The sequence below is a fragment of the Salmo salar genome, chromosome 11, assembly GCF_965601325.2.
Source record: "Salmo salar chromosome 11, fSalSal1, whole genome shotgun sequence".
Lineage (NCBI taxonomy): Eukaryota > Metazoa > Chordata > Actinopteri > Salmoniformes > Salmonidae > Salmo > Salmo salar.
In genome coordinates, this window is record NC_138301.1 from 106,538,769 (window position 1) to 106,565,895 (window position 27,127).

At 46.3% G+C, this 27,127-nt stretch overlaps 1 protein-coding gene across 2 annotated transcripts in view; it reads left to right on the top strand.

Moving 5' to 3' along the window:
• Positions 1–27,127, top strand: part of LOC106563431 (neuronal migration protein doublecortin) — a 140,221-nt gene that overhangs the window by 24,146 nt on the left and 88,948 nt on the right. For both annotated transcript variants that reach the window (XM_082958239.1, XM_082958240.1), the window contains exon 3: positions 22,037–22,377. In XM_082958239.1, coding sequence (XP_082814365.1) covers positions 22,037–22,377 — 341 coding nt within the window. The remainder of the gene's footprint in view (positions 1–22,036; positions 22,378–27,127) is intronic.

Below are 27,127 nucleotides of genomic sequence, written 5' to 3' on the forward strand. Positions count from 1 at the left end.
AGAAAATGTATTTCAGAAGAACAGAATATGAGTTGGCCTACTGTATGTTTTCTGGCTATGCTCCCTGCCGTAGACCTGGCTATGCTCCATGCCGTAGACCTGGCTATGCTCCATGCCGTAGACCTGGCTATGCTCCATGCCGTAGACCTGGCTATGCTCCCTGCCGTAGACCTGGCTATGCTCCCTGCCGTAGACCTGGCTATGCTCCATGCCTTAGACCTGGCTATGCTCCATGCCGTAGACCTGGCTATGCTCCCTGCCGTAGACCTGGCTATGCTCCCTGCCGTAGACCTGGCTATGCTCCATGCCGTAGACCTGGCTATGCTCCATGCCGTAGACCTGGCTATGCTCCATGCCGTAGACCTGGCTATGCTCCATGCCGTAGACCTGGCTATGCTCCATGCCGTAGACCTGGCTATGCTCCATGCCGTAGACCTGGCTATGCTCTCTGCCGTAGACCTGGCTATGCTCCCTGCCGTAGACCTGGCTATGCTCCCTGCCGTAGACCTGGCTATGCTCCCTGCCGTAGACCTGGCTATGCTCCCTGCCGTAGACCTGGCTATGCTCCCTGCCGTAGACCTGGCTATGCTCCCTGCCGTAGACCTGGCTATGCTCCCTGTCGTAGACCTGGCTATGCTCCCTGCCGTAGACCTGGCTATGCTCCCTGTCGTAGACCTGGCTATGCTCCCTGCCGTAGACCTGGCCATGCTCCCTGTCGTAGACCTGGCCATGCTCCATGCCGTAGACCTGGCTATGCTCCATGCCGTAGACCTGGCTACGCTCCCTGCCATAGGCTGTAGGCTTGGTCATTTATCCGACAAGATATGTTTATGTCCCATGCCATTATTTTCTATTATATGATTTTATAGTAAGAAGAATAGAATTGAACTTAACTGAATGAAATAGAAGTGATTTTTTCCCCATTCTGGCGCGAGTGCAAATATGAAGTGGCTATGTGGAGCGTAAAAGTGATAATTTGAAACAGGTCCTATATGCTTGATTTTGAGTTATTTGGCAACTTTAGTTGTGAATGATAGAAACCTTAGAATGTCTTACAAATCAAAATGTATATGGGCTGCATGACAGGACTGTAGGCTATTGATGATTTGAGAAAGTCGCAAAGAAATGCTTGCTCTCTGTTCCTTGCCTCAGGCTGCACATGCTGTGTCCCCTCTCATCAAGTGATCATATTTTCACCCATCAGACTATTCTCTCGTCTTTACTAATATGTAACATTTGTTTTGATTTAGAATGGCCCATTTATCAAATGGGCAAGAACAGGAGCAAGACAAGAAATATGTCTGGAATAGCAAATGGAGTCCACATTTCCGCCAGTATGTTTTTAAGTCATGTCGAGTAGGCTACTCAGGTATTTTCGCTGCAGGACAGGTGATATTCCGCCCAAACTCTGTATGCCATGGGCTCTCCAACCCTGTTCCTGCAGCTACCCAGTGCTTCATTTGGGAAACCAAGTGAAATTTGTTCGGCAACATCAATAGTAACATGTTTTCACATTGAAACATATTTAATTATACGGCTGACACCTGGAGAAAGGAATGAAGAAGAGAGAGCAGATGGAACTCATGGTGGTGAGATATTCTGGAGCTAAATGTAATATCAGCCTATTAATTATAAAAATGGCCAATTACCAGGCTTTTCCAAATCAAATACAAACGCACTATAATTGTAGGCTAAGGCTAAATTAAACAAATTCAGATTATCTTAAATCAGTTTGTGTAATGGCACAATCATAATTGTAATTCAGTTTTTTTTCGGGCTTGGGCTCATATACAGTATCGGCCAATGCTTATGCATAAGTTATAATATGCATATGAGTGTTTTGAATGAATCATCACCTTAGAAAGCGCGGTCCTTTTCGTTGTGTTAGGCTTTGAAACATCCACAACGACCATGTTTTACACTCGGTGTGAACCTGCTGTTGAACTTCTTTTTCAAATTGATCAATCACAGTGAGGTGAGTTTTAAAAGCACATACTGTTTTGATGATAAGTGTTTGATGGGATTTTCAATTGGATTTACATTGTCATAGTGGTTAGAGGGACAATAGAGCCCAGAGCACCGGGCCAGTAGGACCTGCTGGTTGTTAGTGGGTTGGGTCCTTTAATGCATGTTCAGAGTGCATAAAATGAGATTACCGTGACTCAACAGTCATGTAGAATTTTACTGCGGTCATGACTCATGACTGCCAGTGTGGCAGTAATACTGTCACTGCAACAGCCCAAGTAGGGAGTGGGGGTCATTATGGAGGAAGGTGAGCTCACAGGGGTTGGGTGGTAGGGAGTTGGGGTCATTATAGAGGAAGGTGAGCTCACAGGGGTTGGGTGGTAGGGAGTGGGGGTCATTATGGAGGAAGGTGAGCTCACAGGGGTTGGGTGGTAGGGAGTGGGGGTCATTGTGGAGGAAGGTGAGCTCACAGGGGTTTGGTGGTAGGGATTGGGGGTCATTATAGAGGAAGGTGAGCTCACAGGGGTTGGGTGGTAGGGAGTGGGGGTCATTGTGGAGGAAGGTGAGCTCACAGGGGTTGGGTGGTAGGGAGTGGGGGTCATTATGGAGGAAGGTGAGCTCACAGGGGTTGGGTGGTAGGGAGTGGGGGTCATTATAGAGGAAGGTGAGCTCACGGCGGTTGGGTGGTAGGGAGTGGGGGTCATTATGGAGGAAGGTGAGCTCACAGGGGTTGGGTGGTAGGGAGTGGGGGTCATTATAGAGGAAGGTGAGCTCACAGGGGTTGGGTGGTAGGGAGTGGGGGTCATTATGGAGGAAGGTGAGCTCACAGGGGTTCGGTGGTAGGGAGTGGGGGTCATTATGGAGGAAGGTGAGCTCACGGCGGTTGGGTGGTAGGGAGTGGGGGTCATTATAGAGGAAGGTGAGCTCACAGGGGTTGGGTGGTAGGGAGTGGGGGTCATTATAGAGGAAGGTGAGCTCACAGGGGTTGGGTGGTAGGGAGTGGGGGTCATTATGGAGGAAGGTGAGCTCACAGGGGTTGGGTGGTAGGGAGTGGGGGTCATTATAAAGGAAGGTGAGCTCACAGGGGTTGGGTGGTAGGGAGTGGGGGTCATTATAGAGGATGGTGAGCTCACAGGGGTTGGGTGGTAGGGAGTGGGGGTCATTATGGAGGAAGGTGAGCTCACAGGGGTTGGGTGGTAGGGAGTGGGGGTCATTATGGAGGAAGGTGAGCTCACGGCGGTTGGGTGGTAGGGAGTGGGGGTCATTATGGAGGAAGGTGAGCTCACAGGGGTTGGGTGGTAGGGAGTGGGGGTCATTATAGAGGAAGGTGAGCTCACAGGGGTTGGGTGGTAGGGAGTGGGGGTCATTATAGAGGAAGGTGAGCTCACAGGGGGGTTGGGTGGTAGGGAGTGGGGGTCATTGTGGAGGAAGGTGAGCTCACAGGGGGGTTGGGCGGTAGGGAGTGGGGGTCATTATAGAGGAAGGTGAGCTCACAGGGGGGTTGGGCGGTAGGGAGTGGGGGTCATTATGGATAAAGTTGAGATCACAGGGGGGTTGGGCGGTAGGGAGTGGAGGTCATTATGGATAAAGTTGAGATCACGGGGGTTGGGCGGTAGGGAGTGGGGGTCATTATGGATAAAGTTGAGATCAGGGGGGTTGGGCGGTAGGGAGTGGGGGTCATTATGGAGGAAGTTGAGATCAGGGGGGTTGGGCGGTAGGGAGTGGGGGTCATTATGGAGGAAGGTGAGCTCACAGGGGTTGGGTGGTAGGGAGTGGGGGTCATTGTGGAGGAAGGTGAGCTCACAGGGGTTGGGTGGTAGGGAGTGGGGGTCATTATGGAGGAAGGTGAGCTCACAGGGGTTGGGTGGTAGGGAGTGGGGGTCATTATAGAGGAAGGTGAGCTCACAGGGGTTGGGTGGTAGGGAGTGGGGGTCATTATAGAGGAAGGTGAGCTCACGGCGGTTGGGTGGTAGGGAGTGGGGGTCATTATGGAGGAAGATGAGCTCACAGGGGTTGGGTGGTAGGGAGTGGGGGTCATTATGGAGGAAGGTGAGCTCACAGGGGTTGGGTGGTAGGGAGTGGGGGTCATTATAGAGGAAGGTGAGCTCACGGCGGTTGGGTGGTAGGGAGTGGGGGTCATTATAGAGGAAGGTGAGCTCACAGGGGTTGGGTGGTAGGGAGTGGGGGTCATTATGGAGGAAGGTAAGCTCACAGGGGTTGTGTGGTAGGGAGTGGGGGTCATTATGGAGGAAGGTGAGCTCACAGGGGTTGGGTGGTAGGGAGTGGGGGTCATTATAGAGGAAGGTGAGCTCACAGGGGTTGGGTGGTAGGGAGTGGGGGTCATTATGGAGGAAGGTAAGCTCACAGGGGTTGGGTGGTAGGGAGTGGGGGTCATTATAGAGGAAGGTGAGCTCACAGGGGTTGGGTGGTAGGGAGTGGGGGTCATTATAGATAAAGGTGAGCTCACGGCGGTTGGGTGGTAGGGAGTAGGGCTGTAGGCTATGTCATAACATTTTGCCAACCGGTAATTGTCATGTAAAAGACTGCCGGTTTCATGGTAATTGACGTTAATTAACATAAACATGTTTAGCATCTCCAGGCCTCCACACAAGCTGTATTTAAGATGCTGATACGCACCATTGGGAACAGCTACATTTAAAAAGTGTCATAAATCAATTTCATTTACACCATCACAACAAATCCACTATCTATGTTAGGCAGGTCTAAAGAAACATGATGATATGAAGAAAATGTATTTCAGAAGAACAGAATATGAGTTGGCCTACTGTATGTTTTCTGGCTATGCTCCCTGCCGTAGACCTGGCTATGCTCCATGCCGTAGACCTGGCTATGCTCCATGCCGTAGACCTGGCTATGCTCCCTGCCGTAGACCTGGCTATGCTCCCTGCCGTAGACCTGGCTATGCTCCATGCCGTAGACCTGGCTATGCTCCATGCCGTAGACCTGGCTATGCTCCCTGCCGTAGACCTGGCTATGCTCCCTGCCGTAGACCTGGCTATGCTCCATGCCGTAGACCTGGCTATGCTCCATGCCGTAGACCTGGCTATGCTCCATGCCGTAGACCTGGCTATGCTCCATGCCGTAGACCTGGCTATGCTCCATGCCGTAGACCTGGCTATGCTCTCTGCCGTAGACCTGGCTATGCTCCCTGCCGTAGACCTGGCTATGCTCCCTGCCGTAGACCTGGCTATGCTCCCTGCCGTAGACCTGGCTATGCTCCCTGCCGTAGACCTGGCTATGCTCCCTGCCGTAGACCTGGCTATGCTCCCTGCCGTAGACCTGGCTATGCTCCCTGCCGTAGACCTGGCTATGCTCCCTGTCGTAGACCTGGCCATGCTCCATGCCGTAGACCTGGCTATGCTCCATGCCGTAGACCTGGCTACGCTCCATGCCATAGGCTGTAGGCTTGGTCATTTATCCGACAAGATATGTTTATGTCCCATGCCATTATTTTCTATTATATGATTTTATAGTAAGAAGAATAGAATTGAACTTAACTGAATGAAATAGAAGTGATTTTTTTCCCCATTCTGGCGCGAGTGCAAATATGAAGTGGCTATGTGGAGCGTAAAAGTGATAATTTGAAACAGGTCCTATATGCTTGATTTTGAGTTATTTGGCAACTTTAGTTGTGAATGATAGAAACCTTAGAATGTCTTACAAATCAAAATGTATATGGGCTGCATGACAGGACTGTAGGCTATTGATGATTTGAGAAAGTCGCAAAGAAATGCTTGCTCTCTGTTCCTTGCCTCAGGCTGCACATGCTGTGTCCCCTCTCATCAAGTGATCATATTTTCACCCATCAGACTATTCTCTCGTCTTTACTAATATGTAACATTTGTTTTGATTTAGAATGGCCCATTTATCAAATGGGCAAGAACAGGAGCAAGACAAGAAATATGTCTGGAATAGCAAATGGAGTCCACATTTCCGCCAGTATGTTTTTAAGTCATGTCGAGTAGGCTACTCAGGTATTTTCGCTGCAGGACAGGTGATATTCCGCCCAAACTCTGTATGCCATGGGCTCTCCAACCCTGTTCCTGCAGCTACCCAGTGCTTCATTTGGGAAACCAAGTGAAATTTGTTCGGCAACATCAATAGTAACATGTTTTCACATTGAAACATATTTAATTATACGGCTGACACCTGGAGAAAGGAATGAAGAAGAGAGAGCAGATGGAACTCATGGTGGTGAGATATTCTGGAGCTAAATGTAATATCAGCCTATTAATTATAAAAATGGCCAATTACCAGGCTTTTCCAAATCAAATACAAACGCACTATAATTGTAGGCTAAGGCTAAATTAAACAAATTCAGATTATCTTAAATCAGTTTGTGTAATGGCACAATCATAATTGTAATTCAGTTTTTTTTCGGGCTTGGGTTCATATACAGTATCGGCCAATGCTTATGCATAAGTTATAATATGCATATGAGTGTTTTGAATGAATCATCACCTTAGAAAGCGCGGTCCTTTTCGTTGTGTTAGGCTTTGAAACATCCACAACGACCATGTTTTACACTCGGTGTGAACCTGCTGTTGAATTTCTTTTTCAAATTGATCAATCACAGTGAGGTGAGTTTTAAAAGCACATACTGTTTTGATGATAAGTGTTTGATGAGATTTTCAATTGGATTTACATTGTCATAGTGGTTAGAGGGACAATAGAGCCCAGAGCACCGGGCCAGTAGGACCTGCTGGTTGTTAGTGGGTTGGGTCCTTTAATGCATGTTCAGAGTGCATAAAATGAGATTACCGTGACTCAACAGTCATGTAGAATTTTACTGCGGTCATGACTCATGACTGCCAGTGTGGCAGTAATACTGTCACTGCAACAGCCCAAGTAGGGAGTGGGGGTCATTATGGAGGAAGGTGAGCTCACAGGGGTTGGGTGGTAGGGAGTGGGGGTCATTATAGAGGAAGGTGAGCTCACAGGGGTGCGGTGGTAGGGAGTGGGGGTCATTATGGAGGAAGGTGAGCTCACAGGGGTTGGGTGGTAGGGAGTGGGGGTCATTATAGAGGAAGGTGAGCTCACAGGGGTTGGGTGGTAGGGAGTGGGGGTCATTATGGAGGAAGGTGAGCTCACAGGGGTTGGGTGGTAGTTAGTGGGGGTCATTATGGAGGAAGGTGAGCTCACAGGGGTTGGGTGGTAGGGAGTGGGGGTCATTATAGAGGAAGGTGAGCTCACAGGGGGGTTGGGTGGTAGGGAGTGGGGGTCATTATAGAGGAAGGTGAGCTCACAGGGGTTGGGTGGTAGGGAGTGGGGGTCATTATAGAGGAAGGTGAGCTCACAGGGGGGTTGGGCGGTAGGGAGTGGGGGTCATTATGGATAAAGTTGAGATCACAGGGGGGTTGGGCGGTAGGGAGTGGGGGTCATTATGGATAAAGTTGAGATCAGGGGGGTTGGGCGGTAGGGAGTGGGGGTCATTATGGAGGAAGTTGAGATCAGGGGGGTTGGGCGGTAGGGAGTGGGGGTCATTATGGAGGAAGTTGAGATCAGGGGGGTTGGGCGGTAGGGAGTGGGGGTCATTATGGATAAAGTTGAGATCACAGGGTGGTTGGGTGGTAGGGAGTGGGGGTCATTATGGATAAAGTTGAGATCACAGGGGGGTTGGGTGGTAGGGAGTGGGGGTCATTATGGATAAAGTTGAGATCACAGGGGGGTTGGGTGGTAGGGAGTGGGGGTGTTTGTGCATAGTTTCCTCCTTAGGTGACCCCTATCATTGTAAGTTCTGTTAATGTGATTAGGAAAGGTTACATAGCGGTATTCTGATGGCCATCACCAGCTCTGTCTGTCATCACCTGTAACACGGGAATAACGAGAGGCGTGAACGTCTTCTGCTCTGACATGATGAGTCTAGCTGGCTGTAATCTCTGCATATTAAATAGGATCATCTGATGGTTTACAGGGCGATGGAGCAGTGGGTCGGTGTACTATTCTAGTTTACACAGTGTCCTCCAGGGACTCTGGAGCCACTATGCTAAAAGCTGGTACTTGTTGAGCAGCAGAAGTACAGTCACTTCAGTCATGCTGTTAAATCTCAATAATTCATTAGCAGTGATTCAGTCAGCGCCTCAGGAGCCAGCGAGCAGCAGTCTCAGCAGACCTATGATAGCATCAGAATGTAATCTAGACCGGAGGTTCTTCAACTTTTTCAGCTCCAGACCCAAGTGAGAAATGTACTGTCCTCAAACGACCCAAATTAAGAACTAGTCTGAAATTACAAATGTTTACTCATAACTCGCGACCCTCCGCTCACATGCCCAGGGCCACTTTGGTTCCCAAGCCATAGTTTAGGAAACCCTGATCTAGATTAACTCTCCTAATATGAGGAGTTGAGGTTGTGGTAGAAGATCTCTGTGCTGGTTTAAAACGTTACCACCGCTGTTCCTTCACTTTACCGCCGCTGTTCCTTCACTTTACCGCCGCTGTTCCTTCACTTTACCGCCGCTGTTCCTTCACGTTACCACCGCTGTTCCTTCACGTTACCACCGCTGTTCCTTCACGTTACCACCGCTGTTCCTTCACGTTACCACCGCTGTTCCTTCACGTTACCACCGCTGTTCCTTCACGTTACCACCGCTGTTCCTTCACGTTACCACCGCTGTTCCTTCACTTTTCCACCGCTGTTCCTTCACGTTACCACCGCTGTTCCTTCACTTTTCCACCGCTGTTCCACCGCTGTTCCACCGCTGTTCCACCACTTTACCTCCACTGTTGGTGTCCACCACTTTACTGACTGCTTTAGTGCTTTGTGGGTCTTTTTAAAGGTTGATGGATTGTGATAATGATGCATACTACTGTCCTCATGATCATCATAGTCAGTAGGGTGGACACGGATAGTGAAACAGTTTTCACAATTCTGTCTTCCTCCTCTCATTGATATGCATGGTGTAGTGGTAGTCTGTTGCTGTCGTTGTGTGAAACCCTACACTATTATTAGAGATTCTCACTGAGGTTTTTATCCAGTCAGTGACTCTCACTGGAATGTACATGTGGAATTCTCCGCTCAGAAGTGGAGGGAGAGAGAGCATTGCAATGAGTGCTTGGCAGGATCCAAAGCCGTAATCGCTGCGTCTGCATCCAGGAATTAGGAAATGGTTTCTAAACGGAGCCTGTTGTCCCAGTGGAACCATCCATCCATCTGCCTGGAGGCTGGAGCACAGGCAGCATTCTGTTTGATGAGCCGACAGACGGGGTCTCGGCCCCTCTCCTTGGCGTGATGTAATGTAACGTCTCCTTCCCTCATTAGGGGGACTCCCCCACCTTTGATGTGATCGCTGAGTCTCAGACTCTTCATAATTATCCATACGGGAGTCTTCCAGCCAGCTCAGCCAATCTCTCTGAAGCAGAATATCATGGAGACTGCTGGATGCTCTACACACTGCCCTATCCCACCTGGACAAGAGGAACACCTATGTGAGAATGCTGTTAATCGACTACAGCTCAGCATTCAACACAACAGTCCACTCCACGCTTGAAACTGCTTAAGGACCTGGGTATGAGCACCTCCCTCTGCAACTGGATCCTGGACTTCCTGACAGGCAGACCTCGGGTGGTGAGAGGAGTCAATAACACCTCAGCCACGGTGGCCCTCAACACAGGGGGGCCTCCCAGGGGTGCATGCTCAGCCCCGTCCAATACATCTTTTACTACTACTGTTGAGGGAGGGTATTAATATAAGAGTTATTCCTTCTTAAGGTTGCTAAGGGGAGTTATATTAGTGGGAACTATCAAAGTCTACCAGTAAACTAACAGAATTCTGGTAACTTTCAGGGTTTGTTTGGAATTTCATCAAATGATATCTAGTGGCATTTTTGGGTACTTCAGATTGTCACACGTGTCTGTAATTATCTCTGTCCCTCTGTGTTGCCTTACTGCATATAAAATATATAAAATAAGAGGATTTGAAAATAAAAATTTGAATGACAAAGCTGTAAAACATTCTCCAAAATATAAACCATGAACTATATAATTACCATTGGTGTTTAATAATATTTTTAATTACATTTTTATTTGAGTAATTTAGCAGATGCTCTTATCCAGAGTGACTCACAGGAGCAATGCCTTGCTCAATGGCGAAGGTGTCACGTCCTGAACATAGAAAGCTGTTATTTTCTATGGTAGAGTAGGTCAGGGCGTGACAAGGGTTTTTTCTAGTTTAGATTTTCTATGTTATGTTCTAGTTTTTGTATTTCTATGTTGGGCTTTTTTGGGATGATCTCCAATTAGAGGCAGCTGATCATTGTTGTCTCTAATTGGAGATCATACTTAAGTAGTTGTTTTTTTCCACCTGGGTTTGTAGGAGATTGTTTTTGAGTAAGTGTATGTTGTAACTCTTCGTCACGGTTTGTTGTTTTGTTATTTTCAGTTTATTTGTATGTATTGCATAGTTTCACAGTTTAATAAAGAAAATGTGGAACAATACACACGCTGCACTTTGGTCCGCTTCTTCATCCTACGACAACCGTGACAGGTTTCAGCATATATATACAGTATATATTTTTACACACATTTATTTGACTATTTCAGTATGTCTTTGGAAATGTTTTGGCGCCAAACTGGTGGCAGTTGTGAAAAAAAGTCAATAGTTGAAAGAGTTGCAGAATTCATTAAAAATATTGCATTTGTTGATTCTATAATTGTTTTCATTAATTAGGCTATTTTCTCTTGAATCATATGATTTATCCACTAGAAACTCATGGACAATAGGGACACAGATATAGAAAAAATATATATTTTTAAAGTTATTCAAGTATAAATGACCAAAGTTGTAGATTACTTAAGTAGATTACTTAATTACTTAAGTGGATTACTTAAATTACAGAATACTCTGGTGAATTTGGTAAATTACCAGTAGCTTTGCAACTCTATTCCTACTTGTTAGAAAGGCCAAAAATAAGGCGGAAGTGGGTCTGTAACTATATAAAACAGGCTCTCCTGGGAATGAAGTGATTCACAGTCTGAGGAGGCTGACAGGTAGGTGGAGCTGAGCTTCCTCTCTCTCTCCAGACACCAGCTGGTTCCCTGTATAGGGGCGAAGAACTGTTGCTGCCTGCCAAGAGAAATAGATCATATTGGGGTCTATTAATTGAATATAAATAGATCGTACTGCTACTTAGCGTTCTAAAACGTTTTAGATTATGTTATGTTGCCAGCTGGGAAATGATCTATGGTTGTTAAAAGGGATGACTTGAGGAAAAAAAGAGAGCCTGCGTGTTTGGACTACAACCAAAGAGAAAAAAAGCAAGGACAAATGAAAACGGGTGTGAAGGGCCATGTAGTGAAAGTGAAGGAATGTAGAAGGCAATAAAAGATTTCTTGTAGTTGCACTATACAGCAGTTAGTTCATTACACTATGCTATTTGAAATACAGCTTGCCAGTAAATGTACTCTACCTTTGGGTTCATTACCTTGAGACCACACCCCTCAGAGTAAGAAAACCCTGTAACCATATACACTTCACTCTGATGCAATTACTTACCTCTTCCTCTCGACTCGTATGACCCGGGAATTCAGTGTCCTCTGCCAGTGTTGATTAAGACTCTCCCTCAACGCCATCTGCCCTGGAGGCAGAGTTTTTCAATTACACTCAACACCCCTGGCTAATTGTGTCTTGTCTTTCTACTGACACCAATGAACAGCAACACAAAACAACATGCCAATTCATTCCAGTGTGTGGCACATGTATTTTCCAAAAAGCTTGGAAGCCCTTCAGGGGGTGTTTCTAGGGAAGGGGGTGGGTGAAAGGGGCTGGGATTATACAAATGATACAAAGAGATAAACCCTGGCATAATTTGATCAAAATTAGGTGATCGTCTCTTGTTTACTGCTTAGGAAAGAGAGGGGCCTTGAGGGAGTGGTTGTATGTTGTGTGGGGCGGCTGAGGCGGGCCAGGTGGAGACAATGTATGGCACTAGTGGCATACTGCAGTTTCATTTTACATTTACTGTTTTGTCATTTAGCAGATGCTCTTATGCAGAGCGACTTACAGTAGTGAATGCATAAATGTTTCCATACTGGTCCCCCGTGGGAATCGAACCCACAACCCTGGTATTGCACGTGCCATGCTCTACCTACTGAGCCCCCCGCAAGATCAGAAAAATGTGCAGTTTCATAGATAATCTCATGCTATTCTACACATTTTGCAATCAGGCTGAGAGAATTTTGGATTTTTAAAGCTAATTACTTGCAATTCTACACATTTGCCATGTTCCGTTTTTTTTTATAGATCCTATAAAATTATTAGGGGCTATGTCATAAACCCTCAACGTTCCAGAATGGGGTGAAAATGGCAGCCATATTGGTCAGGGAGAAATCCAAACCAGTCTAATTGGAATGAATGGCAGTAGAGGCATACTTTTACTTATGTAGGAAAATTAAACAAAGTTGTGATATATCAGAAATTCTATAATAGAATACTTGTCAACCTAAAATATTGTCATATAATCATAAAAAGTTATGGGTTTTATACACATTTTCTGTATGAATAGCCTAAAAAAAAATGCAAACATAAAGATCTCAATGTTTATTTTCTTGGAAAGCTGAGAGTCCTTTTATATGATACAATATCAGTACTTGTAACTTGTCTAAGTCCTATCATCAACTGATTTCAGCCAGTGTATGTGTAACAAGGTCGTATAAAGGGGACCAAGGCACAGCGTGTAGAGTGCTCATATTTCCTTTTAATGAAAATACTTTTATACAAAACGACAAAACGACCGACAATAGTTCCGTCAGGTGAACTACACTAAACAGAAAACAACTACCCACAAAACCCAGGAAGAAAAACCCCTAGCAAACTATGTTCTACCAGCTCCCTGACCAAAATGGCTGACCTTTATCCCATCATAAGAAGGTGTGTGTGGTACACCAGTGTATGGCACAGCAGGGAGAGTGTGTGTGTTTGTGCAAGAGCGAGAGTTTGTGTGCGGTGGCGGGAAGAGGACAGGTCCTCCTCTTACAGAGGATAATGAACTCTGCGCTGTATTATCCCCCACTGTCCTTGTCTGATGCTGCAGTGGCACAGGGAGGGATGTCCTCTGGATCTCTCTGGCTCTCTCTGCCTACATGAGAGAGCCTCCACACTGCAGTGTCTGACTGTCTGGGCTACATGATGGAGAGACCAGGGAGGGACATATGGAAATGGAGGAGAGACGGGTAGAGAAATGGAGGAGAGATGGGTAGAGAAATGGAGGAGAGATAGAGGGTATTATGAAAAACAGATACAGGGGGGTGGCTGGCTGCTCCTCTTTCTCATTTAGGTCACTAACAGTGCAGTGTATGTAGGGAAATGAACCCAGACTGCTGAAGGAGGCTTCCGGATGCTTCGGGCGCCAGCCGAACCGGTAAGGAGAACCGAACGAGTATGCTTGCATACTCCCTTAAAATACCTTTGCTTGAAAAATGAGAGAAAAGTGGCAATAGTACTGTTTGTCCATCTTGAGACGCTGTAGCCAGTATACACATCCTCAAAATGGTCAGAATTAATCTAAGATAACTCAAGAAATCTGTCATTTGTTTTGACGTTTTTTTTTGCAGAGGAAATCTTAGTCGCACAATCTATCTAAGATGTTTGGTGCAAGGGCACTCCGTTCATCCACCTCTGGCCTGCTCGCCTCCCTACCTCTGAGGAAGCACAGTTCCCGCTCAGCCCAGTCAAAACTGTTCGCTGCTCTGGCACCCCAATGGTGGAACAAGCTCCCTCACGACGCCAGGACAGCGGAGTCAATCACCACCTTCCGGAGACACCTGAAACCCCACCTCTTCAAGGAATACCTGGGATAGGATAAAGTAATCCTTCTAACCCCCCCCTTAAAAGATTTAGATGCACTATTGTAAAGTGGTTGTTCCACTGGATATTATAAGGTGAATGCACCAATTTGTAAGTCGCTCTGGATAAGAGCGTCTGCTAAATGATGTAAATGTAATGTAAATGTAAATGTATTTCTCATGGAAATGAGTCGTCTATTGTTGAATGACAACAAACACTTAATTGAAGAATCCCTACCATTGACCAATCACAGACGAAGGGGCGTAGACTTTCGTGTGCACGAACAGCCGAAATACCCGTTACGGAAGACCATTTAGAGGAAGGCTTACATGATACAGTATTAGCCTGAGTTAGCTGCCTCTAGACCTTACGGTACTGTACGGGTCAGAGAACTGGATCTCAGCCCAAGCTGACAGTCCACCCAGGTATAAGGCTTAGTGGGACTGGCTGACTCTATAGACTTGCTCAATTATAATAATTCTCCACCGTTCTACTACTGAATCTGCTAGATCTGATGAAAGAGAGAGATAAATATATTCTTTCCACGTGCTGTGAGTAAGCAGTGCACTCTAGGTAGATGCTGTCATAACACTGTTTGAAAAGCTGTTTCTGCTGTCTCTGCACTTTCACACAGGACAGCCACAGTTTCAGATGCAGCGTTATGTGCTAGTGTAATTTATTCACTTTCCATTGGAAAAACGTGTAGAAATATACCTATGATACGGTGGTGGATCTCATGACACAACATATGATTTTGAGCACCACATGTAGGAAGACTTCTAGTAGAAGTTCACATTAGTATTTCGACTAGACGTAGAATATTATATTATAACAGTGTTTTGATGCACAAAGAGCTCATTTTAGACTTAACTTATTCATTTGCTTAGGCAAAGTCATATAAATAATTGTGTGCGTTCTCCAGGAATGAACATGCATATATGTATATGTAGGCTATGTAGCTATGATCACGTCTCAATGACAGCGCCTTCTCTGTGTGCTGTCTGGAACAAATGCAGAGAATAAAATGAGTAGGAAGGAGGTGCCAAGTAGTCAAGTGGTTATGAGCATTGGACCAGCAACCGAAAGGTTGTTGGTTTGAATCCCCTAGCTGACTACGTGACAGATCTGTCAGATCTGTAAGTGCGACGCACTTAACCCTAATGGCTCCTGTAAGTTGCTCTGGATAAGAGCATCTAGTAAAATGTAAATGTAGAGTGAGCTCTGTCCATCAACCATGTGACCTGTCACATACACCCACTGACAGGCAGATCTGGGGGAGTTCAAGGCTGACTATGTGGAAGCAGAAGCCCACTGCTTTTCAAAGTAAAGAAAAGTAAAGGTTTGTCATAGTTTCATTGCTGTTCTGGTCTTCCTGTCCTCTGGTGTGTCATTGCTCCTCTGGTCTTCCTGTCCTCTGGTGTGTCATTGCTCCTCTGGTCTTCCTGTCCTCTGGTGTGTCATTGCTCCTCTGGTCTTCCTGTCCTCTGGTGTGTCATTGCTCCTCTGGTCTTCCTGTCCTCTGGTGTGTCATTGCTCCTCTGGTCTTCCTGTCCTCTGGTGTGTCATTGCTCCTCTGGTCTTCCTGTCCTCTGGTGTGTCATTGCTCCTCTGGTCTTCCTGTCCTCTGGTGTGTCATTGCTCCTCTGGTCTTCCTGTCCTCTGGTGTGTCATTGCTCCTCTGGTCTTCCTGTCCTCTGGTGTGTCATTGCTCCTCTGGTCTTCCTGTCCTCTGGTGTGTCATTGCTCCTCTGGCACCTAGCTAGCTCTCATCACCAGCCTGATGAGTTTTGTCTCCCAGCTCTGGCTCCTCCAGATTCCATCTATCTTTCTCTGGTTCGCTTCCTCTCTGTGACAGGGATCATCAGTCTATCTACTGACTGTCCTGTCTCTTCTCCTCTTCTCTCCTCTCTTCAGCCTCTAAACATTACGCTTGCTTCTCCTCTCCACTTTAGGGTCATGTGGTTTGAATAGTTATACCTAATTTCTAGCCCCTTTCATGTACCTAGTCTCTCTGTATATCAAATGTTTATCCCTGACTCTCTTAACTGGAGGCCAGTATAGACGTCATCCTGTCACTGGTCTATAGAGAACACCTATAGCTGGCCCTGGTGTGCTGAAACTCCTGATCCACAGTGACCGGTCCCGTTACTGCTCTTCCTACAGTACACTACCTACAGGTCACAGTAGAACCACCCTCCTCCTTCTGGTCACAGTAGAACCACCCTCCTCCTTCAGGTCACAGTAGAACCACCCTCCTCCTTCAGGTCACAGTAGAACCACCCTCCTCCTTCAGGTCACAGTAGAACCACCCTCCTCCTACAGGTCACAGTAGAACCACCCTCCTCCTACAGGCCACAGTAGAACCACCCTCCTCCTACAGGTCACAGTAGAACCACCCTCCTCCTACAGGTCACAGTAGAACCACCCTCCTCCTTCAGGTCACAGTAGAACCACCCTCCTCCTTCAGGTCACAGTAGAACCACCCTCCTTCTACAGGCCACAGTAGAACCACCCTCCTCCTACAGGCCACAGTAGAACCACCCTCCTCCTACAGGTCAAAGTAGAACCACCCTCCTCCTTCAGGTCACAGTAGAACCACCCTCCTCCTACAGGCCACAGTAGAACCACCCTCCTCCTACAGGCCACAGTAGAACCACCCTCCTCCTTCAGGTCACAGTAGAACCACCCTCCTCCTTCAGGTCACAGTAGAACCACCCTCCTCCTTCAGGTCACAGTAGAACCACCCTCCTCCTGCAAGTCACAGTAGAACGACCCTCCTCCTCCTACAGGTCACAGTAGAACCACCCTCCTCCTATAGGTCACAGTAGAACCACCCTCCTCCTATAGGTCACAGTAGAACCACCCTCCTCCTACAGGTCAAAGTAGAACCACCCTCCTCCTACAGGTCACAGTAGAACCACCCTCCTCCTACAGGCCACAGTAGAACCACCCTCCTCCTACAGGTCACAGTAGAACCACCCTCCTCCTACAGGTCACAGTAGAACCACCCTCCTCCTACAGGTCACAGTAGAACCACCCTCCTCCTATAGGTCACAGTAGAACCACCCTCCTCCTACAGGCCACAGTAGAACCACCCTCCTCCTATAGGTCACAATAGAACCACCTTCCTCCTATAGGTCACAGTAGAACCACAGGTCTTCATGATCAGCACCAATTAGCCTGAAGCTAGCCCGGCCAGGGCTCCTGTGCTACCACCGAAGCCCACTCCTGGGCTACAATATCCGGACCCCTTCTACTGCCGGTACGGGGCATGGAACCCCACCGATCCTCTACGACTGGAATACCGACATAATCTGCCCAAGGATTCCAACAGGCCCCTCAGGCGCAACGTCCGCTAAAGGCCCATTCTGCTAACCGCGGCCTACTAGCTACCTAGAGCTACTTGGAACCCTACTAATTCCACGACTGGTCTGTTGACGTCTGCACGAAGAGAGAAAAACAGACTTACCCCCATCGCGACGTCCCACAAAGGCTAACTTGCTAGCACCGGTTTATTAACTGCTAGCTTTCCAGCCCCGGTCTGCTAACTGCTAGCTTGTTTAGCCCCGGCCTACTAACTGTTAGCTTGTTAGCATCGGCCTGCTAACTGTCTGAATCGCCGTGTCCCCAGTCAGCCCAACCACTCACTGAACCCATATGTTCACTTGGCTACGCATGCCTCTCTCTAATATCAATATGCCTCGTCCATTACTGTCCTGGTTAGTGATTACTGTCTTATTTCACTGTAGAGCCTCTAGCCCTGCTCAATATGCCTTAACCAACCATGTTGTTCCACCTCCTACATATGCGATGACATCACCTAGTTTAAACGTCTCTAGAGACTATATCTCTCTCATCATTACTCAATGCCTAGGTTTACCTCCAGTGTACTCACATCCTAACTTACCTTTGTCTGTACACTATGCCTTGAATCTATGCTATCGTGCCCAGAAACCTGCTCCTTTTACTCTCTGTTCCGAACGTGCTAGACGGCCAGTTCGTATAGCCTTTAGCCGTACCCTTATCCTACTTCTCCTCTGTTCCTCTGGTGATGTGGAGGTTAATCCAGGTCCTGCAGTGCCTAGCTCCACTCCCACTCCCCAGGTGCTCTCATTTGTTGACTTCTGTAACCGTAAAAGCCTTGGTTTCATGCATGTTAACATTAGAAGCCTACTCCCTAAGTTTGTTTTACTCACTGCTTTAGCACACTCTGCCAACCCGGATGTCTTAGCCGTGTCTGAATCCTGGCTTAGGAAAACCACTAAAAACCCTGAAATCTCCATCGCTAACTATAACATTTTCCGCCAAGATAGAACTGCCAAAGGGGGCGGTGTTGCAATCTACTGCAAAGATAGCCTGCAGAGTTCTGTATTAGTATCCAAGTCTGTACCCAAACAATTCGAGCTTCTACTTCTAAAAATTCACCTTTCCAGAAACAAGTCTCTCACTGTTGCCGCTTGCTATAGAACTCCCTCTGCCCCCAGCTGTGCCCTCGATACCATATGTGAATTGATTGCCCCCCATCTATCTTCTGAGCTCGTGCTACGAGGTGGCCTAAACTGGGACATGCTTAACACCCCGGCCATCCTAAAATCTAAGCTTGACGCCCTCAATCCCACACAAATTATCAATGAACCTACCAGGTACAACCCCAAATCTGTAAACACGGGCACCCTCATAGATGTCATCCTAACTAACTCGCCCTCCAAATACACCTCTGCTGTTTTCAACCAAGATCTCAGCGATCACTGCCTCATTGCCTGCATCCGTAATGGGTCTGCGACCAAACGACCACCCGTCATCATTGTCAAACGCTCCCTAAAACACTTCTGCGAGCAGGCCTTTCTAATCGACCTGGCCGGGGTATCCTGGAATGACATTGACCTCATCCTGTCAGTAGATGATGCCTGGCTATTCTTTAAAAGTGCCTTCCTCACCATTTTAAATAAGCATGCCCCACTCAAAAAAATGTAGAACTAGGAATAGATATAGTCCTTGGTTCACTCCAGACCTGTCTGACCTTGACCAGCACAAAAACATCCTGTTGAGTTCTGCATTAGCATCGAATAGCCCCCGTGATATGCAACTTTTCAGGGAAGTTAGGAACAAATATACACAGGCAGTTAGAAAAGCTAAGGCTAGCTTTTTCAAACAGAAATTTGCATCCTGTAGTACTAACTCAAAAAAGTTCTGGGACACTGTAAAGTCCATGGAGAATAAGAGCACCTCCTCCCAGCTGTCCACTGCTCTGAGGCTAGGAAACACTGTTACCACCGATAAATCCACTATAATTGAGAATTTCAATAAGCATTTCTTTATGGCTGGCCATGCTTTCCACCTGGCTACCCCTACCCCGGTCAACTGCGCGGCACCCTCCACAGCAACCCGCCAATGCCCCCACCATTTCTCCTTCACCCAAATCTAGATAGCTGATTTTCTGAAAAAGCTGTAAAATCTGGACTCATACAAATCAGCCGGGCTAGACAATCTGGACCCTCTCTTTCTAAAATTGTCTGCCGAAATTGTTGCAACCCCTATTACTAGCCTGTTCAACATCTCTTTCGTATCGTCTGAGATTCCCAAAGGGGGTGAAACTAGACCCAAACTGCTACAGACCTATATCTATCCTACCCTGTCTTTCTAAGGTCTTCGAAAGCCAAGTTAACAAACAGATTACCGACCATTTCGATTCCCACCGTACCTTCTCCACTATGCAATCTGGTTTCAGAGCTGGTCATGGGTGCACCTCAGCCACGCTCAAGGTCCTAAACGACATCATAACCGCCATCGATAAGAGACATTACTGTGCAGCCGTATTCATCGACCTGGCCAAGGCTTTCGACTCTGTCAATCACCACATTCTTATTGGTAGATTCAACAGCCTTGGTTTTTCAAATGATTGCCTCGCCTGGTTCACCAACTACTTCTCAGACAGAGTTCAGTGTGTCAAATCGGAGGGCCTGTTGTCCGGACCTCTGGCAGTCTCTATGGGTGTGCCACAGGGTTCAATTCTCGGGCCGACTCTCTTCTCTGTATACATCAATGATGTTGCTCTTGCTGCTGGTGATTCTCTGATCCACCTCTATGCAGACGACACCATTCTGTATACTTCTGGCCCTTCTTTGGACACTGTGTTAACTAACCTCCAGACGAGCTTCAATGCCATTCAACTCTCCTTCCGTGGCCTCCAACTGCTCTTAAACGCAAGTAAAACTAAATGCATGCTATTCAATCGATCACTGCCCGCACCTGCTCGCCCGTCCAGCATCACTACTCTGGACGGCTCTGACTTAGAATACGTGGACAACTACAAATACCTAGGTGTCTGGTTAGACTGTAAACTCTCCTTCCAGACTCACATTAAGCATCTCCAATCCAAAATTAAATCTAGAATCGGCTTCCTATATTGCAACAAAGCATCCTTCACTCATGCTGCCAAACATACCCTTGTAAAACTGATCGTCCTACCGATCCTCGACTTCGGTGATGTCATCTATAAAATAGCCTCCAACACTCTACTCAACAAACTGGATGCAGTCTATCACAGTGCCATCTGTTTTGTCACCAAAGCCCCATACACTACCCACCATTGCGACCTGTACGCTCTTGTTGGTTGGCCCTCGCTTCATACTCGTCGCCAAACCCACTGGCTACAGGTTATCTATAAGTCTCTGTTAGGTAAAGCCCCGCCTTATCTCAGCTCACTGGTCAGCATAGCAGCACCCACTCGTAGCACGCGCTCCAGCAGGTATATCTCACTGGTCACCCCCAAAGCCAATTCCTCCTTTGGTCGCCTTTCCTTCCAGTTCTCTGCTGCTAATGACTGGAACGAACTGCAAAAATCTCTGAAGCTGGAGACATATCTCCCTCACTAGCTTTATGCACCAGCTGTCAGAGCAGCTCACAGATCACTGCACCTGTACATAGCCCATCTGTAAACAGCCCATCTATCTACCTACCTCATCCCCATACTGTATTTATTTATTTATCTTGCTCCTTTGCACCCCAGTATTTGTACTTGCACATTCATCTTCTGCACATCTACCATTCCAGTGTTTAATTGCTATATTGTAATTACTTCACCACCATGGCCTATTTATTGCCTTAACTTACCTCATTTGCACTCACTGTATATAGACTTTTTGTTTTCTTTTGTTCTACTGTATTATTGACTGTATGTTTTGTTTATTCCATGTGTAACTCTGTGTTGTTGTATGCGTCGAATTGCTTTGCTTTATCTTGGCCAGGTCGCAGTTGCAAATGAGAACTTGTTCTCAACTAGCCTACCTAGTTAAATAAAGGTGAAAAATAAAAATCAGTATTTTTAAAACTTGGAGAGCATTACCACACCTAGGATCTAAGGTAATTCCATCAGCTGATGTTAAGAAGTTGATACACCCACTAAGAGGACCATGTCATTGTCACCGTGTGTTGATGCAGGTGACCCTAGAGTGCAGGTAGTGGAGTGTGAGTGATGTAACAGGAAGTCCAGAGTATGAGTATGGACTAATGCTTCAGCTTAGGTGTAATAACGCCCTCTTCACATTGCTGTAATAAAGCATGGTGGAGGAGTACTCATGGAGTGGTATGACATTACAATATTGTATGTTCTGTATGTGTTTGAGAGAATGGGGGGAGGGAGAACAAAGAAGGAGCGAGACGTCACATTGGGATCCATTTTCTTTAGTAGTCAGTTTTCTTGATTGCTATTCCATCACTGTCTGGCGTATCTCTAACAGAGCAGTCTCCTCCTGCTGTTTGATGATTGGGGGAGAGTTCAGTGCACAGGTCACCATGCTTTGGATTAGGTTCATGGAGATGCTATAGCAATTACTGACAGGGTGGAAGCACACGTCACTGGCTGGTTTTTTAAACTTCTGGGAAAATAACTGCTAGTTTGCCAACACACTATGAGATTCGGTAGAGCTAGATTGTCCTGTTTGAGTAGAAGGCTGTTTTTCTGTCCTCCTCAGTTTATCTTGAATCCATGCATTTAGATCAGATGTAGTGGGGATGCAAATTTACATGAAGATGTGTTGATATTTTCTCCCTCACGAAGGTCTATGTGACATCTGAGCTGGTTATCCTACAGGCTTTAACTCCACACCTCTACTTACAATAGTACTGATGTTGGGTTCCTGTTGAAGCAAATATTTCCTCAGGGAGTTGGAAACCAATGTTTTTAGATTTTTTTTTGTTTATATCAAACAAAGTTGAATATTTCATATTCCTTACGACGTTCTCTCTTTGTCTCTCCTCTCACCCCCCCAGGAGAGAGCTATGTCTGTGCGTCCGAGAACGTCTACAAGAAGGTCGACTACACAAAGAACGTCAACCCCAACTGGTCTGTGAACGTGAAGGCCTCGGCCAGCCAGAAAAACCTGCAGAGCCTGGCCAGCAAGCAGGCCAACGAGGCCCGGGAGGGTAAGGAGTTTGTTCGGCCCAAGCTGGTGACGGTGATGCGGAGTGGCGTGAAGCCGAGGAAGGCCGTCCGCGTGCTGCTCAACAAGAAGACAGCGCACTCCTTCGAACAGGTGCTCACCGATATCACAGAGGCCATCAAGCTGGAGAGTGGAGTGGTCAAGAGGATCTACACACTGGACGGAAAGCAGGTAGGTCACACATTCACTCACACTAGCACACCTCAACGCCCAGTTCACCTCCAGAATGTTAGTTGGACTCAGATAGATGTCAGACTAAGGTCACATTCAGCACTACTAACCCGGAGTCATTATACAAACATCTGAAACAAACATGAATCAAAAATATACCTAACAAGTCTCTTGTGTTTAGTTCTGTCTCTGTTGATATTGAGAGGCAGCCTGACAATGCCCTATAGTTTGTTTTGCTGTCCCTATAAGGTAGTTTCTATTGAGGCTCTAGGGAACATGCAAACTGGAATAAGAGGATAAAAGCTGGAATAAGTAAAGAGTATGTTTAAATACTGATGTCATTTCAAATCATTCAAAGAAGAGGATGAAGTCATGCTATGTCATCCCAAAGACGTTTTCCTATTACCACAATGAGGTGTTACCTGGTGTATGCCTGGGCCAAGCTTTATGGTGTTCCTGCAGGTTGATCATCCCTTTTTGGGTTGTTAGGTGCTGTGTAGAGAAACCAACCACTCCACAGCAGCACCAGCACCAGGAAGTTGAGTCCATAGGTTGGGGGCGACTCACTGACAAGTTGCAACTCATTTGTCTGTTGAGACATACCCACACATCCCTGACCTGACTAAGCAGCCTACCAGTTGGCTGAGGTGGGAAACGTCATCAGAAACGGTGCAGATGGCTCAGATCAAGGACTGACGCTTCTTCAGAGAGCTGGACTGACATCAGAAAGTCCCACAGCGATCCATCCATCACTCAGTCAGAAAGGAAGGAAGGCAGACAGAGGGAGGCAGGAGATCCACTCTTTTGCTGCCTTGGCTCCCAGCTCTCTACCAGACCTGCAGTGGAATGGACACACCCATATAGGCTAGTTACTGATAATCAATATGTGAATTGGCTGTTTCATCATGATCTTCATGACTCAGATGAGAGAGAATAGACCTCTACAGCCCAACCATGAAAAGAACATTGCCTTGTTATGAGGGGTTGTAATGCACCATAAAGCATATGGACATTTAAATGACTAATATCCATATGAATCTATTTACACTGCCAGGAGGCCACTCAAAGTGCAGCAATTAGCAGCTGTAAAGACAAAGGGCCAGCTGTGCGTAGGCTCTTAAAGCAGCTTTAAAGGTTTTCGGTACAATAGAGTAGTAGAAATGGAGGTAATGACAGTGTGTGAGGGCTCCTCTGAGAGGTTAAAGTGCCTCTACCTCAGCAGGCAGCCACAGCCCTGGCCTGGTCAGCCCCAGAGACACACAGAGGACACGTTAGGAGGCACAAACCACCCTGATGACCTGACATAGAGAGAGGACATTACACCCACCTTCTAAAGGGTGTCGGCAGTGGTAGAGCGGAATCTGCAATTTCTCGTTTTTTAACGATGGCATCGTTGATTTCATGTCCTTGCTGGGAGCAAAAGACAATTCTGCCCCGTCATAATGCATCTGACCCTGTTCGTTAGAATGTCTTCTCTTCTCCTGGCTGTCCAACACCACTCAGTGCTGCAAGAAGCCAGGCTCAATTAGGTTCCAGTACTATAGACCCAGTCCTAGCCAGGCTGAGTGTTTACAGATATGGTTAAACTGACTGCTAATCTCTTGTGTCTGGACCACTCTGATTGTATCAGTCATCAAACACGCATCTGAGGCCACGGTCGGCAGACTAACTAAGAAAATCCCCTCCGTCTCTCTGCTTTTGTGGGGAAGTCAGATCTCCTCTCCTCTGCTTTATGTTCTGCTGATTGAGGAGAAAGGGATTGTGTTCCCTCTATCTCTGTTATTTCTTCATTATTATTCCTGTTAGTAATGGACAGATGTGAGTCAGCAGGCTTTAGAGGAGGACAGAGCTGCAGTGTGGAGATAGCAGGCTGATTCGACTTTAATATCCCACCCTAGAGGCTCACTGCATGGCTGCCCCAGGTCACTGACTCCTAGTAACCCCTTAAGATTTCTGTCACTTTGAGCCTAGGTAGTGTTGTGTATTTTGTTTTAGATATAAGGCAGCTATGGATCAATATGGATGGAAACATGCTGGACTTATGTCTGTGCGTGCGCACATACATGCGTGTTTGTATGTGTACACAATACTGTCCAGGATTTATATTCACATTCAGTCTCACATTGAGTCTGATCAGCATATTTCACTGACCCAGTCTGGAGCGATCTCAAACCAGGAAACTGAAACTCACAAAACCTGGATGTAGGGCTGTGACGGTCCTGGAATTTGAGGTTACGGTAATTGGCCAGGCCAATGTACATGGTTACCGTCATAACCGTTGGGAGGGGGGACTGGCGCATATCAGACTCAAAATAAACACGTTACTTTTCTCTGCAACTTCACTATTACCATTACACGTTGTTATTATCAGAAGCATTTCATTAGTATTCAAGTTATTGTTACCTCTAAGTATTAGTCTAGTTTACAAATGAAGAAACATCAGATTGGAGAAGAATTACTGAAAGAATATAGATTTCTGATTTTGAAGCACTAGACCATTCACACCAGGTCCGATGCGTTTTGCCCTCCACTTTTCCGAACAATTCGCATAACGTCACCTCATTCTCTGTGGCAATATGTTGTTCAAAGTAGAGTTCTTCACGGGTCCCAAAAATTCTGACTGTACCCGAGGACAGTCGGACCTGTTCTGAAAAGGCCAGTGGAAAAACAGACCCAAACAGACACATCCCGTTTCAGATCCGAGAGTAGAAAGAGAGAGCAAAAGAAACCTCAGACTGGGCACTGCAAATGTATTAACAATAAAAAAAACAGAAATACCTTATTTACATAGGTATTCAGACCTATGAGACTTGAAATTGAGCTCAGGTGCATCCTGTTTCCATGGATCATCCTTGAGATATTTCTACAACTTGATTGGAGTCCACCTTTGGTAAATTCAATTGATTGGTCATGATTTGGAAAGGCACACACCTGTCTATATAAGGTCCCTCAGTTAACAGTGCATGTCAGAGCAAAAACCAAGCCATGAGGTCAAAGGAATTGTCTGAGTGCTCCGAGACAGGATTGTGTCAAGGCACAGATCTGGGGAAGGGTACCAAAACATTTCTGCAGCATTAAAGGTCCCCAAGAACACAGTGGCCTCCATCATTCTTAAATGGAAGAAGTTTGGAACCACCAAGACTTTTCCTAGAGCTGGCCGCCTGGCCAAACTGAGCAATCAAAGGAGAAGGGCCTTGGTCAGGGAGGTCACCAAGAACCTGATGGTCACTCTGACAGAGCTCTAGAGTTGTGGAAATAATCAAGGGGTCTGAATACTTTCCAGGTACACAATGAATAGCAATATAGTTTGAAACTTATTTAGAGCATTTTTTTTAAACTAATAGGCCTAGGCCTATTGGAGAAGAGAAGCATCGATCGATCCTCTTGCTTGCTGAATAGCTATAAAATAGTCTACAATGAACTGGTGGGAAAGTTTGAATGGTGATAGAGACGTGTAGCCTACCTCTGGTGTGGTGTGATCACATTGGCTAAATTCATACCTTGCTGCACTGATGCATTGCAAACGTAAAAAAACAGGCAGAGAGAAATGTATTAATTCAATTCACACAACAAACTTGTTCCGAATAAATAATTGACTTTTTTAGAAAGGGCCTTTACTGAAAATAGGCCTTTTACATGACGGGAGCGTTTGACAGGCTACTTTAGGAAACTCTCAGAATGGACATACCGTAGACGATAGACTCAGAGCCAGATCAACCTAGTCAACTGCTGTTGAATAATTCATCAATGGTCAGACACATCAACCTTTTTTAAGAGAAGACCAATTTATGTATTTACTAGCAAGCAATGAAAATGTGCATTGTATAAAATAAAGTCCACTCTTTTTTTAAACTGAAGTGGCATAGCCTATAGACAGGATACTGCCTCTTCACCACCATGGGATTAGCTGCTGGAGCACCAAACGACAGTTGGAAAGAGGAGATGTAGACAGTTTAAAAGACAGACCGACTAAGTTAGCTAAATAATTGCTTTATCTACATAAAAAAATGATAATAATAATGAATGTAAGCCTGTTTAAACGGTTTTGACGGTTATTTTATTTTCATGGCCGTCTTCATCCCTAACTGTCAGTTACACAGTTATACTGCACCATCACAGCCATACCTGCATGAGAAGTACAGGAATAATATGCCAATCCTCTTTAGCGTTTATACAAAATGGGGGTGTTTTTCCTAAATGAGAGACGGTGTCAAAAGTTCATTGTCTGCTTAAAGGCACTAGATCTTCTGTTGGATTGAATCTCAGATCTGTTGTCTCTCTCTAACTCTATCTCTAGGATCTGTTGTCTCTCTCTAACTCTATCTCTAGGATCTGTTGTCTCTCTCTAACTCTATCTCTAGGATCTGTTGTCTCTCTCTAACTCTATCTCTAGGATCTGTTGTCTCTCTCTAACTCTATCTCTAGGATCTGTTGTCTCTCTCTAACTCTATCTCTAGGATCTGTTGTCTCTCTCTAACTCTATCTCTAGGATCTGTTGTCTCTCTCTAACTCTATCTCTAGGATCTGTTGTCTCTCTCTAACTCTATCTCTAGGATCTGTTGTCTCTCTCTAACTCTATCTCTAGGATCTGTTGTCTCTCTCTAACTCTATCTCTAGGATCTGTTGTCTCTCTCTAACTCTATCTCTAGGATCTGTTGTCTCTCTCTAACTCTATCTCTAGGATCTGTTGTCTCTCTCTAACTCTATCTCTAGGATCTGTTGTCTCTCTCTAACTCTATCTCTAGGATCT